The 16,101-nt window shown below is 41.5% G+C and overlaps 1 protein-coding gene across 3 annotated transcripts in view; it reads left to right on the forward strand.

Annotated features, from left to right (window-relative positions):
• ARHGAP40 (Rho GTPase activating protein 40) overlaps nt 1–16,101 on the forward strand; it is a 69,300-nt gene that overhangs the window by 29,203 nt on the left and 23,996 nt on the right. For all 3 annotated transcript variants that reach the window (XM_089673308.1, XM_089673307.1, XM_089673309.1), the window contains exon 2: nt 12,682–12,851. In XM_089673308.1, coding sequence (XP_089529434.1) covers nt 12,682–12,851 — 170 coding nt within the window. The remainder of the gene's footprint in view (nt 1–12,681; nt 12,852–16,101) is intronic.

The following is a 16,101-nucleotide window of genomic DNA, read 5'->3' on the forward strand; positions in this document are numbered from 1 at the left end:
TGAAAAGGGATGGTGTAAATTATGTGTAGGATGGAAACCAGAGGAGGGCATTTTTTATTAGATGTACAAAAAATTGTATTGCTCGGATCAGCTGGATTTTGTGGTCATTGTCTTTTTGTGACAGTTACTGCACAGGTTACCACTTTTTAAAATACCATCTAGCTAGCATTAAAATTGGACTGAAATTATCAGAACTTTGAAAGCACCATTCACCCTCTACTTACACCCCATGTATAGCTTATATACTAAATAAGAATGCAGACTGGACTAGGACTGGATGCGGCTTCATTCATCCCAGAATTGCAGGGTTTTTTTTTACATTGTTGCTCAAACAGCTGATTGTAGTACTGCACTTTAATGCTTCATAGCTTTACATCTGGACCAGGGGCGGACTGACCATATGGAAACTTGGGCACTGTCCAAGGGCCTGGGGTCAGTAGGGGGCCCCGTGAGATGCCCCTGGTACCTTTTTCATAGGCTTTTTTGAGTTTGAGCAAGGACACAGGGGCCCCATGATCCCTTATTGCCCGGGGGCCCCATGAATTGTCAGTCTGCCCCTGATTTGGACCTTTCAGTAACGTTTAGTCTGTTGAAAATAAATCTGTACATTCAGAATATAAGCAACAGTCTTTTTTTTGTTAAATTTAATTCTTAGTTTACCATTAAAAAGTGACATTGCTGGTGTTGATCTTCTGCAAGCAGAAGGAAGCATTTCCACAGTCTCCTGTCCCCCATTGAGATTTGCACAAGAGTTCATATGTGTCAGATATTTGTGAACACAGTCAGGCCTGGTTCACACTCATATGAATTCAGAATCGTAGGACAATGGAAATCGCATTGATTTCATTGGTGCTTGTTCACATCAATGCATTGCGACTTTAGGGAAGGTACCTGTGCCACTTTGGTGCAGTGCATTTTTTTCCCCCATAGACTTCAGTGGAAACACATCAAAATTGCATATACATGCATTTTGTTTGTGTTTTTGAATTGATTCCAGTGCGTTTCCCCCCCTCCCCCAACTATTCTGCTCCTTCTTGCCCCTGCAGAAATCGCACCAGTATGAAAATTGCTTCAAAAACACGTCAGAAGAGCTCTGAGTCGCACTGCAATTATACTACATAATCGCATTGGAAGTCAAATGAAATCGCAGCTGCACCAGTGTGAACTAGGCCTAAGTGCACAGGCACCAGGATTTACATGACTGTGCTACTTAGCTTGCATGTGCTTGTCATGACAAAGGTATATCTAGTACAAGATCCATTTTAACTGTAGGATTCCATGGGCATCATTTTGAGGAGAGGAGAAATAGGAGAAATCTAATAGGGCAGAATCTAAAGATGTAAACCAAACCATACATCAAAATCCTGGGCCAAGCACTGGTTGCATTTAAACAAAAATGAACTGCAGTAAGTAGTATATGAAGACCCCATTAAAACCAAATATGCGCAGGGAGTCCTAAAATAATCTGTATTGCAGTGATTTTGAATGCACCATTATCATCTTCTATACTAAAATTCTCAGTTTTTAAAATCTGCAGATTGGATTGAAATCTGAATATTTTCAGTTAGGGTGAATAGGTTGTTGCCCTCAAGACCTGTTTTGGGGCCTGAAATTGCTACAAAGGGGAAGGGGGGGTTTGGCTCAATATTCCACCCCTTCAATCATTTTTGGGGGTAGTTTTTAAATCTGTGATATCAACGCCATTAAACTGATTGATTGTAATGCAAAGTCTAGTAAAATTTATTTTTTGATTTGTAGATTCTCACTTAAACACTTCAGCAAGTGCGCATTATTCATGAAGATCCAGAAGATTTACACTTTTTAAGTTAAATCAATCTTTTTTTTGCAATAAGCGCGGGGGGTGAGCAGACAGCGGTGACTGACAGTCTGGCTCTTTGCTCAGAGCAGCCATGAGAAGTCTGCGATCAGCAATCATGTGATCACTGACTTCTCACCCTTAGAGCCAATGGGGGACAGCTGCAGCATCCAATTAGGTAAGTATAAATAGGGGGGGGGGATAGCCCTACTTCTCTTTTTAAAGCAAGTGTATTTTTTATGTTTTAAAGATTAGGGAAAGATTAGAACCACTCATATGCTAATAGAACCACTTAAATGAATAGCTTTTAATTTTGGCAGTGTCAGGGTCACTCTAATGGAGCTTATTAAATGAAAATGTAAATGGATACATATGCAGGACTGGATAGAACATGATTCCTTAAAGGAGTAGTATAGCCAAAGCATTTTTGTTGATTCTGCACTCCTGTGACCTGTTTTCAGCCAACAGGCTAAAGCCTGCTGTTTGACTGACATCAATGAGCTGGTCCAGGCTCTAAAAAAAAAATCCCAACCATATGGTTGGGATCCACCCAGAAGCCTGACCGACAGCTGGCTTAGCCTCTCACAATGCCACTGAGAGCCACCCTCACTGGTATGATGGGGGTCCGGAAGGCTAGTACCGGAGGGACAGAAACCGGGGAGCGCCTTGAGTTAAGCTGGGGCCCCGGGAGTAATTCCTCTGGGAAGACTGGAAAGACCCAGTACCTCCTGATTTGGACGGATCTACCTTGGTCTGGCCAGGGGCTGGGGACGCAAAAAGTCCGCAAACTCAGTGCCCCCTGGGGAAGACGCTCTCAGGGGTGTCACTAGTAACACTTGGGTGTGGGACCCCACGGTGTGAAGATGACACATGGCCACTGTTTTTCACCTCTTTTTGCACAGCGCCCTAAGGACCAGGTCTTTTGGATAAGTCCAGTGCAATTTTTGCTACGGGCCTCAGGGCCTGGTCTGTGCACAATTCGGCACGGTACCACTTTTTTATTTTTTCTTTACTTTATCTTTACCTTATTTATTACGCACTCCCACGTTTTGTCACTTTTTACTTTACTTATGTGTGTGTTTTTCACGGATGGAGGGTGTGGGTCCTCGGGCCTACCCTGAAGTCTAGGGGGAGGATGTGTGGTCATACGGTTCCTTCCTCCCCTGATCCCTAGGAGGCTCTTCTTCGGGAGAGCCTCCTTGCCTAGTACTGGATGTCCGGCTTCGGCTGGGCATAGGGAACGGTGGTCCACCAGGCCTTTTGGCCAGGAGGACCAATTGGGAACCTTGTCCCCGTCAGGAGCTTCGTGCCCCAGGGGATCAGGGTAAGCGGTCCAAGCCCCTTTAGGGGTAGGACACAGCACACCCCTAAGTGCACTTTTTCGTGTGGTGTTTTGCACTTGCACCTTTTTTGTGAACACTTACGGGTTTTTCGTTATAGTTGCACGTTTGCGGACTTAAAAAAAAAAAAAAAATGCCACTGAGAGCCTGGACCAGCTCCTCCTGCCCCCTCCACAGCCCAGCACTCCAGTGAGCACTGGAGGAGCAGAGCAGAGAGAGGTTTACTGCCAGTCACCGGCTCTCTGTAGACTGGAGACTGAGAACTGAGGATTTATCTGTGTTTGATCACTCCATTCCCAGTCTTAGTGGCAGGGGATAGAAGCAGCATCAGAGTGATGCTGCATCCACCTAGGTAAGTATAATATTATTTATTTTTTAATGAAACCCATATTTCTCTATTAATATACAGAATTTATATACCACCCACAGTTGCACAGTGCTTTGCCAAATGGAGGGAGACTGTATAGATCCAATACAATTCAATACAAAAGGGATCCAAGGGTCCTGTTTGTTAGACTTACAAACTAAATGAATGAATGGGTGAACAGTTCAGTTTTCATTTTGTCTTTCTCCCTAATTTCCCTAATGACATCACTTGCGTGTCAGCATGTGGTTTCCTAATGCTATAGAGGAAGCACATGTTACCTCACTTAGTCCTACATGGAGTTTACATTATTCCTTTCTGATACAGTGTGGTGGCCAAGTAGTGGTGGAAGAGGCAACAGGTTTACAATTGACTTTAGAAAAAAAAAATTAAAGGTAGAACAAGTTAAACAACATGGTTGACAGGAATTGTTTATGGTACATTTTCTCTGCATTTCTAGTTATTTTAAAAGCTGAAGGTCAAATATGAAGTTGAGATATGTATAACTTCTTGGCATAACTCTGTGTATTTTGTGTGTTAGTGCTGTGAGACTGAACACAGGAGACAGTCTGCTGCTTTGGGCATCAAACTGCATTGATAAACCTAAACTAGCTTCCCTCAACCTGGGGGTCTCTGCATACCATTATACACATTAGATCATACTTTCTCAAACTTTTTTACATGGATGAACCCTTGAAATAACTTTTCAGGTTCAGTGGACCATTATTAATAATCTATCTACAGCTTGCATTGCAATAGCGCAATGGTCACTGGTAAGAATGCTCCTTACATTTGTGGTCATTGGATAGATAACTAGTGATCCTTAAAGATCACTAAAAAGATCATTGGTGTCAGAGGTTCCTTATCTGAGAGTCAGGAATTGTCCATTGCTCAGGGAACCCCTTGCAAACTCTGGAGGAACCATAGATAAGGATAGCATTAGTGAACCATCGGTTCATGCTAGAGTTCATTACCGTACGATACATGTATTTACACTTACCGGACACTTTATTAGGTACATCTGTTCAATTGCTTGGTAACACAAATTGCTAATCGGCCAATCACATGGCAGCAACTCATTGTATTTAGGCATCTAGACGTGGTGAAGATGACTTGTTGAAGTTCAAACCGAGCATCAGAATGGGGAAGAAAGGTGGTTTAGGTACCTTTTTAATGTGGCATGGTTGTTGGTGCCAGACAGGCTGGTCTGAGTATTTCAAAAACTGCTGATCTACTGGGATTTTCATGCACAATCATCTCTAGGGTTTACAGAGAATGGTCCAAAAGAGAAAATATCCAGTGAACAGCAGTTTTATGGACAAAAAAGCCTTGTTGATGTCAGAGGAGAATGGGCATTCTGGCTTAAGAGCATACAAGGGCAACAGTATCTCAAATAACTCATCGTTACAGCCAAGGTATGCAGAATACTATGTCTGAGAACACAACACATTGAACCTTGATGCAGATGGGCTAGAGCAGCAGAAGGCCACACTGGGTGCCTCTCCTGTCAGATAAGAACAGGAGATGAAGGCTACAATTTGCACAGGATCACCACAATTGGACAATAGAAAATTGGAATAACGTTGCTTGGTCTGATAAGTCTTGGATTCAGCTGCGACATTCAGATGGTAGGGTCAGAATGTGGCGTAAACAACATGAAAGCATGGATCCATCCTGCCTTGTATCAACGGTTTATGAATGTGCAGCTGACAAATCTGCAGCAACTGGGTTATGCTATCATGTCAATATAGTTACATCGTTAGTCTGCCTGGAAAAAGACAAAAGTCCATCCAGTTCAACTATTTAAATTAATAATCCTACACCCACAGCTGATCCAGAGGAAGGCAAAAAACCCAGCAAAGCAGGACCCAATTTGCTCCTGTATGGGGAAAAAATTCCTTCCTGGTCCCCTGAGGGGCAATCGGATATTCCCTGGATCAACTTTACCTATAAATGTTAGTAACCAGTTATATTCTGTGTATCCAAGAAAGAATCCAGGACTTTTTTAAAGCAATCCACTGAGCTGGCCAGAACCAACTCTTGAGGGAGTCTATTCCACAGTTTCACAGCTCTTACTGTGAAGAAACCTTTTGGTATTTGAAGATTAAATGTATTTTCCTCCAGATGTAAAGAGTGCCCCCTTGTCCTCTGTGATGACCTTAGGGTGAATAACTCTACACCGAGTTCACTATATGAACCACTGATGTATTTATACATGTTGACCATATCCCCCCTTAATCTCCTCTTCAGTTCCTCTAATCTTTCCTCATAGCTGAGCTCCTCCATGCCTCTTATCAGTTTTGTTGCCCTTCTCTGTACTTTCTCCAGTTCCCCAATGTTCCTTTTGTGAATTGGTGCCCAAAGTTGAACTGCATATTTCAGATGAGGTCTTATGATTTTGTACCGGGGGAAATGATCTCTCTCTCTCTCTCTCTCTCTCTCTCTCTCTCTCTCTGGAGTCTATACCTCTTTTAATACAAGAGAGGATTTTGCTCGCTTTAGAAACTGCAGCTTGGCATTGCATGCCACTATTAAGCTTGTGATCTACCTGAACTCCCAGATCCACCATTGATTCCCCCAGTTGTATTCCCCCTAGTATGTATGTTGCATGCATATTCTTAGCCCCCAAGTGCATAACCTTACATTTATCAACATTAACCTCATTTGCCTCATAGTTGCCCAATTAAATAGTGCATTGAGGTTGGCTTGTAAATTGGAGACATCCTGTAAGGACATTATTCCACTACACAGATTGGTGTCATCTGCAAAGACTGAAATTATATTTTTAATCCCAGATCCTATATCGTTTACAAATATATTAAAAAGTAAGGGTCCCAACACTGAACCTTGTGGTACACCACTGACAACCCTAGACCATTCAGAATCTAGACCAGTATAAATCATTAACCACTACTCTCCGAATTCGTTCTTTTAGCCAGTTTTCTATCCATTTACATACAGATTTTTTCAAGCCGGTAGACTTTACCTCACAGATTAGCTGTGTGTGGGGAACTGTGTCAAATGCTTTTGCAAAATCCAAGTATACCTCGTCCACAGACACCCCTCTCTCTAAGGTTTTGCTCACCTCCTCATCAAAAGAAATCAGATTTGTTTGACAACTTCTGTCTTTCATGAATCCATGCTGTCTGTTGCTTAAGCCCCCAGTCATATCGGGTGTTATTTAGCATGCGATTTGCATGCCAGGCAACTTGCAAATCGTATGCCAATTCGCACCCTATTGTCCTTTATTAAAGCGGTCATATCATTGTGGTTCAGACTTGGTTGGAGCCGCACCGATTTCTAAAGTAGTGCATGCACTACTTTTGTTGCGATTTGCATAGACACCTGTGTCAGATGTCTTGCAAATCACAATCAAATCAGTAGGTCACTCGATTTTGAAATTGTGCGACTTCACTGTAAGTTGCATGATTTCAAAATCGGCTTTGATGTGCCCAGGTGTAAAACATTTTTTTTCCAGCAAGAACCCATCTATGTGGTCTTTTATTAAACTCTCCAGTATCTTCCCAACTATAGAAGTTAAACTAACAGGTCTATAATTACTTGGTAAAGATTTTGACCCCTTTTTTAATTATAGGCACCACATTGCCCTACACCAATCCAGTGGTGCTATGCCAGTCATTAGAGTCCCTAAAAGTTAGAAACAATGGTTTTGAAATGACAGAGCTCAATTCTTTAAGGGCCCGTGGGTGTATGCCATCTGGTCCAGGTGCTTTATTCAACTTTATTATATCTAAATATCTCTGGATTATATCAGTTGTGAGCCAATGTGGATCATCTGGAGCTGTTTCAATACCATGCCCATTATTATTATTATTATTATAATACAGTATTTATAAAGCGCCAATAGTTCGCTCAGCGCTGTACAATACAAAGGGGGACAGAACATGTGACAGAACAATACCAATACAATGCAAAACATGAGGGGATCAAGGGCCCTGCTCTTTCGAGCTTACAATCTAGGAATGGACAAGAGCTCCCTCATGCTCCTTTTGTATACACAGAGCTGAAGAAGGTATTTAATACATTTGCCTTTTGTCCCCAGTCACCCACTTTAGATTATTTTTAAAGGGCCTACATGCTCAGACCTGACCTTTTTTACTATTAATATTTTTAATTTAAATAACTTTTTGGGGGTTTGACCTGCTATCTTTTCCAATCTGTCGTTCGTTTTCAATTTTTGCAGCCTTTATTTTCTTTTTGCATATTCTGTTATATGGACCAAAATCTCTGAGTAATATTTTCAACACCTTATTGAATCTATGCTACAAAAGAATTAAGGCAGTTCTGAAGGCAAAAGGGGGTCCAACCCGGTACTAGTATTATTATTATTATACAGTATTTATATAGCACCAAAGGGTATGCTCAGCGCTGTACAATAGCAAGGGGGACAGAACATGAGACAAGAAAGTAACAATACAATACACGAGGGGTTCGAGGGCCCTGCTCTTTCGAGCTTACAATCTAGGAGGGAGGGGAAGGTGGCACAGGAGGAGATGGCTGTGGGGGATGGAGTGGTGGGAGGAGTGGAGGAGGTTAGTTGTTAGGTGAGGTCGGGTGTTAGGTAAGGTTGGGGTAGGCATCCCTGAAGAGGAGGGTTTTCAGGGTGCGCCTGAAGGTGAGGAGGGTAGGCGACAGTCTGATGGATTGGGGTAGGGAGTTCGAGGATGGGGGAAGTCCTGGAGAAGTCCTGCAATCGGGCGTGGGAGGAGGAGACCAGGGAGCTAGAGAGTAGGAGGTCCTGTGAGGAGCTGAGGGCACGGGTAGGGTAGCAATACTAGTAAGATGTGTACTTAATTGAGTGGCTGGTGAGTGTATGTTTTTGTGTACTTTTATTGGCATTTCCCTTGTCCATCAGCAGATCATAAGACGGCCATATATAGCAGGAAGTGACCAAAACAAATGGAGACCCCATGAGCAGTCCCAGTTTCATCAACGTGCACATATAGTATTCAATGTATTTTGGGTATTCTATTTTATAGTACAATGCTGTCTTAGGTCTGCTGTAGTAAAATCCTCTGCAGTGTTCAATGCATCCAGGCTGTGCTAAAGGATTATGCCAAAGTTATCCGTTCGTATAACTGTCTGTACTCATGGCCACCTTCAATGGCACCTGTGCTCAGACAATGGACAGTAAATTATTTGCATATTGTTAATAGCAGCAATAGAGAATTGAAACAAGCCATCCCTGACCTCTCAAGTCTGGCATGAAGATATTTCTTCTTGACCCCATAATCATGAAGGTGAAACAAATCTTAACGCCTGAATGCAGTTTTGCAACTTTAGCATGTTCGTAAACCTGTACGTATCTTTGCAACTATTTAGTGTACCCAGGTGAATTATATCTTTTTTTCAAGATAAGTTGGACTTTCTTCTGGAGGTAAATTTTATTAGATATATCATATTTTATTATTACACAAGTAAAACTAACAAAAAATAATTTATTTTTTGTTCAACTCGGCTGCACCAGAGTTGAAACGATATACAGTTGTGTTTGTCTGCCTCCTAAATTATGAATTAAAAATATATTTTTTTGGAACTGCACGTTGCTCACACAAGACATTTTTCTATCATTTTGACAGAAATGGTCTTGTAAAATGGTCTGACATGTTTAGCCACCGCAAGTGTTTGAGTGTTAATTAATTTATTGGCCAGAATCATTATTTAGCATTAAATCTAGCATTAATGCACGTCTATGCGTGTTTACACATGTTTTAAAAGTGTTAAGCATTTGTTCTGCCAAAACTCTGCTGCTCCTGGACTCACTGGCTGTGTTTTGTTCCTGCCTCTATATGTCTATGTGTGCATGGACACATAGGCTAACATTCAGATGTGTTTAGAAGCAGGAAAAAAATGCTAGACGCCTCTAGGAGCAGCTGAAAAAACATTAAGGTTCCATGCACACGTAGGGCATGGGCATTTTAATAACGCTGGTAACGTTAGCTGTATAAAGTCACGTTAAAGACATGAGGTTTTTTTCAGCATTTTGCTTTAGCGTTGGTGCAGGTTTTTTTCGCATTTGTGTTTTTTAGTCTTTTGCTGCATTTTTGTTTTTTTTTACCAAAAATTTTTTTTTTCGCTTAAAGTCCATAAAAAGCTGGTTTGCCGTGTTTTTACGGCTATGTCTGCATATTTCTCTCCAGTATCACAAACCAAAATAAATTCTACAACTCCTGACATTCATGGACCACGATCTGCTAGTCACCTGGCTGCGATCTACTGGTAGATCGTAATCTACGGGTTGCTGACCCCCAATATAAAGCAAAGACAGAATCACCCAGTCAAACAATAAGTTAATAGAACATTAGTAGGACAGCATAGCAACCCTCAGGCCATAAGGCGGAGGGGTGGCCTACTTTTGAATTGCTTGTTCAAAGTATGCTACATACTGACAGTGAACAATGTAAAGGGTTCCAGGCATGAAAGCGTAATATAAACAGGTAAAAAAAAGTACTAAAATATAGTCTACGAAACATGAACCTCAATGAAGGTAGAAGAAAAGGCCTTTTATGTAGCTTTTGTACAGTATATAACAACAAGGGAAAAGGAAGGCAAGAAGAAAGTAGAATAGCTTAAGAGGGGGAGAGGGAAAGAAAGGAGCAGGAGTGAGAAGGGAATGAGTGGATGGGAAGGCTGTAATGGTGGGTGGTGTGTGCCCCATCCATAAGTTAACAGATGGAATATAAAGGAGGTCACCAAGCACCAGGCAGGAGATTCATAGCAGATAGGAATGTATGATGATACTTGGATGTACCCTAAAATTATGGCAGTGAAGCATGTACGTTTTTGTGTATTATATGAAGGTAGGTCCATGCCTGTAGGGTAGTAATGGTGCCCTAGGGTCCTAAGATGAAACCATCCCTACTGATAGAGAAGGCAAATTATGTTTTTAAAATAAGTGTGTCTCAGTTGTGAAGGAACACACCAGACAGGTCAGGGAAAAAATTGTGGAGAAGGTTAAAGCAGGGTTAGGTTATAAAAAAAAATATCCCAAGCTTTGAACATCTCACGGATCATTGTTCAATCCATCATTCGAAAATGGAAGGAGTATGGCACAACTGCATACCTACTAAGACATGTCCTTTCACCTAATCAGAGGTGTCAAACTAGTGGCCCTCCAGCTGTTGCGAAACTACAAGTCCCATCATGCCTTTGCCTTTGGGAGTCATGCTTGTAACTGTTAAGCTTGCAATGCCTCATGGGACTTGTATTTTGGTAATAGCTGGCGGGCCGCCAGTTTGACACCTGTGACCTAAACTGACAGGCTGGGCAAGGAGAGTATTAATCAGAGAAGCAGCCAAGAAGCCCATGGGAACTCTGGAGGAGCTGCAGAGATCCACAGCTCAGGTGGGGGAATCTGTCCACAGGACAACTATTAGTTGCGAACTCCACAAATTTGGCCTTTATGGAAGAGTGGCAAGAAGAAAGCCATTGTTGAAAGAAAGCCATAAGAAGTCCTGTTTGCAGTTTGCGAGAAGCCATGTGGGGGACATGGCAAGCATGTGAAAGAAGGTGCTCTGGTCAGATTAGACCAAAATTGAACTTTTGGCCTAAAAGCAAAACACCATGTATGATGGAATACTAACACTGCACATCACCCTGAACACACCATCCCCACCGTGAAACTTGGTGGTGGCAGCATCATGTTGTGGGGATGCTTTTTTTTCAGCAGGGACAGGGAAGCTTGTCAGAGTTGATGGGAAGATGGATGGAGCCAAATACAGGGCAATCTTAGAAGAAAACCTGTTAGAGTCTGCAAAAGACTTGAGACTGGGCAGAAGTTCACCTTCCAGCAGGGCAACGACCCTAAACATACAGCCAGAGCTATAGTGTAATGATTTAGATCAAAGCATATTCATGTGTTAGAATGGCCCAGTCAAAGTCAAGACCTAAATCCAATTGAGAATTTGTGACAAGACTTGAAAATTACTGTTTGCAGACACTCTTCATCCAATCTGACAGAGCTTGAGCTATTGCAAAGAAGAATAGGCAAAAATTTCTCACTCTAGATGTGCAAAGCTGGTAAAGACATACTCAAAAAGGCTTCCAGCTGCTGTTGCAGCAAAAAGTGGTTATACAAAGTATGGACTCAGGGGGTCTGAATACAAATGCACACCAAACTTTTCAGATATTTATTTATCATTTTCCTTCCACTTCACAATTATGTGCCACTTTGTGTTGGTCAATCACATAAAATCCCAATAAAATACATTTTGTTTTTGGTTGTAAAATGACAAAATGTGGAAAATTTCACTGGGTATGAATACTTTTTGAAGGCACTGTATGTAAATGGCAATTGCACCACACATGTGACGTATCACCGCAAACGTCAGAGCAAGAACAATAATTGGAGCTGAAGACCTCCTGTGTAGCTCAACAAAATGTTTGTTACATGCAGGAGAGGAATGTCGGAATTGGCCTGGACCTGGTTAAGGGCCCATTCACATTTTCACCTTGCAATAAGGTGGTAAATTCCTCATTGCGCAAAATATGGTAATGGGTGATTTGCAGTGTGCTTCCATTCATCTTGTATGCCACTCCAGTACATTACGACCACTCCAGTTCCATTGATCTTGTATGCCACTCCAGTACATTACGGCCACTCCAGTACATTACAACATTCCTGTGCTTCACTGCATCACACAGTTTAGTATTTTGCTGATGTGATCAGACTAATGAAATTACCACATTTTTTTAAACAATTGGTTTGACATGCATGGATCTCTCACTTTTACCATTTTGTTTGGTCAAAATCTAAGCTAGATAACCTTTGCATTATTTTTCTGTGTAGAAAGGAGTTTGAATAAAAGTTATTGTTGGCATGCATCAGTAAAGTCTGATGTTTTTTGGTGATGTCAACACAAGTTGGGTAATTTCAAGACTGTACTTGCGCCAAAGAGTTATAAGAGTGAAACTCTGCTCCATTTGGCAATTGTACAAAAGTAAGTGTGTATGTGTATGTATGTATGTATGTATATATATATATATATATATATATATATATATATATATATAATCTCACATTTTATTTGTTTTTTTTTTTACGTGGTCATAAGCGCTATGTACTTTGCACGACCCCACCATGAATACTGCCCAGTGTCTTTGCTGCTTATTTATCCTTCATGTGTCCTTGTCTCCCACAGTTTGCAGTCTTACCCTTGCGAAATGAATCTGCCTCCAGCCGAGTCAAGCCCCAGGGAAAACTCTGACCCTCTTTCAATGAGTGATTTTTGGCTAGAGGTGGAGAACATCAAGCAGATGCGTGGATCTGATGGAGAGGAGAGCAGTTCCTCTGAACCCAGCACCCTAGAAGGTATATGATGTTCTATATGATCTAACTGTATCCTTCTAGATTAATGGAGTGAATTGTTACAGAACGATCATTCTCCACTGCTGCATATATTAGAGGTTACTATGTGATTACAGCCGTGTAGATAGCCCATGTACATCATAAATCCAAGTGATTTTAAAATGTTCATGTATTTTATGCTAGGTTTCTACACTTTAGAATTTACAAGTATTTGTTTTTTAAAGTGTGCTATATGTAAGGCCAAAAGTTTTACAGAAGTAAGGGTGAGAACCCCATCAAGTTTTAACTGCTGTCTGGAGCTTCATTTGAGAGATTTTCACTGATGGTTGTTTTACCAAACAGGAAGTGAGGCAAAATCTGTAACAGGAACAGACAAAAATAAAAATCTGACCAGGGTTCTAGCCAGGGTTGGGACAAGGGGTGGGCAGGAGGGGCGGCTGCCCTGGGTGCAGTGGTTACTGTATGGATGGGGCCCCAGTGAGCTCATCCTGATACCAGGCATTTTGACAAGCAGATGACTACATGGGAGTAGCATTCCCTAAGCGCACATAATAAAAATGGGGGGAAGAGGGTGCAGTTTTGCTTCTTTGCCCTAAGCACTAGAAGACCTTGTCCCAACAATGGTTCTCTTTCCCCTGATCTCCTAAAAAAAAATACAGGTATATATATTTTTTTATTTGTCTTTTATTGCAGCTGATGATTTCCCTTCATTTCCAGTCTGGTAAAATGCTGACAGGAAGTAAGAGAAATCTCCATATCTTCTCCACTCTATCTGAAACAAAAATATTTTGCTTTATATAAACTTTAATCAAGTAGGTGACTTTCTTTTGATAAAATTCCCCCCATTATGCATTTATTTAAAAACTAGAGCAGACAGAATCTGGAGCAGTTGTGCATGGCAAGCAATCAGCTTCTGTCCTCAGCTGGCTTGGGTAACTGTATTTTAACCACTTGACTATCAACCACGTCATCGCTGCAGCAATGATTGAGATATCATTTTCTTCTGCTTGCAATTCCCTTCACTGTAAAGATAATGCTAGCGGCTAAGAAGCTGCTGGATTGCTTTAATAGGCAGTGGAAGGGGGTCCCACCCCCCTTCTAACATTGCCTTCACTGGACTCTCCGGAGCAATCAGGGAGCCCAGAAAGGATACCACCAGCGGCATCGACTTCCCCGAACACAGTGAGATTGTTCCTCCCACTGTGTGATGTCAGAAACCAAAAGTGACTACGATTTTGTCACTTCCTTTTTCGGTTCCATTGTTTACAAGCCATTGTCGGCTTGTCTAGCAGCAGATTAAACTGATCTTGGCTGCTTTAGACCCCATATCTCTCCATAAAGAGGACCTGTCATGGCCTATGCTATCACTAGAAATATTGTTCATCCCTTGTGATAGCAATAAAAGTGATAAAAATTTAAAGGTACAGCGTAAATATAAAAATAAGTGCTCGCTTGCATAGGCAAATGCACATGGCAGTCCTGCATGCATATGTAAACAGAGATCACACCTCATGTGAGGTATCACTGCAAACATCAGAGTAAGATAAATAATTCTGGCACCAGAACTGCTGTGTAAATGTAAAGTGGTAACCTGTAATGGCTTTTAAAGCATTGCCTATGGATAATTTAATGTACAGTAGTTTTACACCGTTCCATGGGCATGCACTATTTTAAAGCATGACACGTTTAAAGTGCATTTATTATTTTTGTCTTCAGGAGCCTGTAAAGCATTGCACCAGCAATCAGCAGATTGCTGGTGCCATGCAGGTCTCCTGCACACCTGTCAGTATGTCTGCTTGCCCGTATGGGATTTACTGACAGGAAGAATCCATGAACTACTACAGCGCTGCACAGAGCCATGGTAGTTCATTGAGGACTACAAGCTGACAGCAGGTAATGCTGTCGGGACTTGTAGTCTCTCATTCACAGAGGACTGTGAATGAGTGATGCAGCCGGACGGGCGGAGCCCCACATGGCCATGTTTAATTTAAATTTGACAGCTAGCAAGGGGGGAGAAGATCCCCTGCTAGCTGTCAAAGTGGGGGCCAGTCTGATCGTAGCATGTTACACCCTGATTATGGAAAGGTGAACTTATCCTTTAAGCCCTTCTACAGCCAAAACCTTTAATGTAGTCCTGAATAATGTGGGTAAGTGTTAAAGCCTGTGTCATATTTAATAGGGAGACATGCTTGGATTAATGTCTGGAAGTCAGCTTTAAAGCTGGACCCTGGGAAAACCAAAAAATTCCCATTGCATACCCTTCAAAAACACACTGCAAGGGTTAAATGCTTAATAATGCCTAGGATACCAGTAAAAAGGACCTCTGCTTACCTAATCCTTCCCTCCTGCAGACTCCTTCCATGCAATAAGGTTGGCTCCCTCAGGCTCCTATCTAAAGTGCCGCAACAGTTGTGCACACTCTGATGTCATTATGTGCAATGCAGTGGCCAGTCAAGGGACTGCCCACAAACCAGAGCTTCAGAGAGAAGAGTTGATTGGCAGCTGCCTGGAAAGGGAAAGATTATGCTAGTAAAAATCTGTTCCTGGTACCCTATGCATAAATGTGCATTTAACCCTTGCAATGTGAGGGGATCCCGACTGCAAAGGTTTTTTTTTTCTTTTAAATTCGTCCTTAAACCTGTAAAGAGTGATTGATTTATTGAGTCCCCGACCAGGAATAAGAGTGAAGATTAGAACGTCTGCTGTCTGTGTAATTTTATTTGTTGTTAAGTGTGTTTTAGGTGATTGTTATCGGTATAAATCAACTCAGCTTTATGTAAACTTTGTTTTAATGTGTGTTGATGTCTGTTTTTATGCACAGTATATATATATGTGTGTGTGTATATATATGTGTGTGTATATATGTGTGTGTGTGTGTGTATATATATGTGTGTGTGTGTGTATATATATACAGTGGGGATCGAAAGTTTGGGCACCCCAGCTAAAAATTTGTATTAATGTGCATAAAGAAGCCAAGGAAAGATGGAAAAATCTCCAAAAGGCATCAAATTACAGATTAGACATTCTTATAATAGGTCAACAAAAGTTAGATTTTATTTCCATCATTTACACTTTCAAAATAACAGAAAACAAAAAAATGGCGTCTTCAAAAGTTTGGGCACCCTGCAGAGTTAATATCTTGTACTGCCCCCTTTGGCAAGTATCACAGCTTGTAAACGCTTTTTGTAGCCAGCCAAGAGTCTTTCAATTCTTGTTTGAGGTATCTTTGCCCATTCTTCCTTATAAAAGTCTT

The sequence above is a fragment of the Staurois parvus genome, unplaced genomic scaffold (assembly GCF_062004578.1).
Source record: "Staurois parvus isolate SC_StPar_1 unplaced genomic scaffold, SC_StPar_1.0 ptg000137l, whole genome shotgun sequence".
Taxonomy (NCBI): domain Eukaryota; kingdom Metazoa; phylum Chordata; class Amphibia; order Anura; family Ranidae; genus Staurois; species Staurois parvus.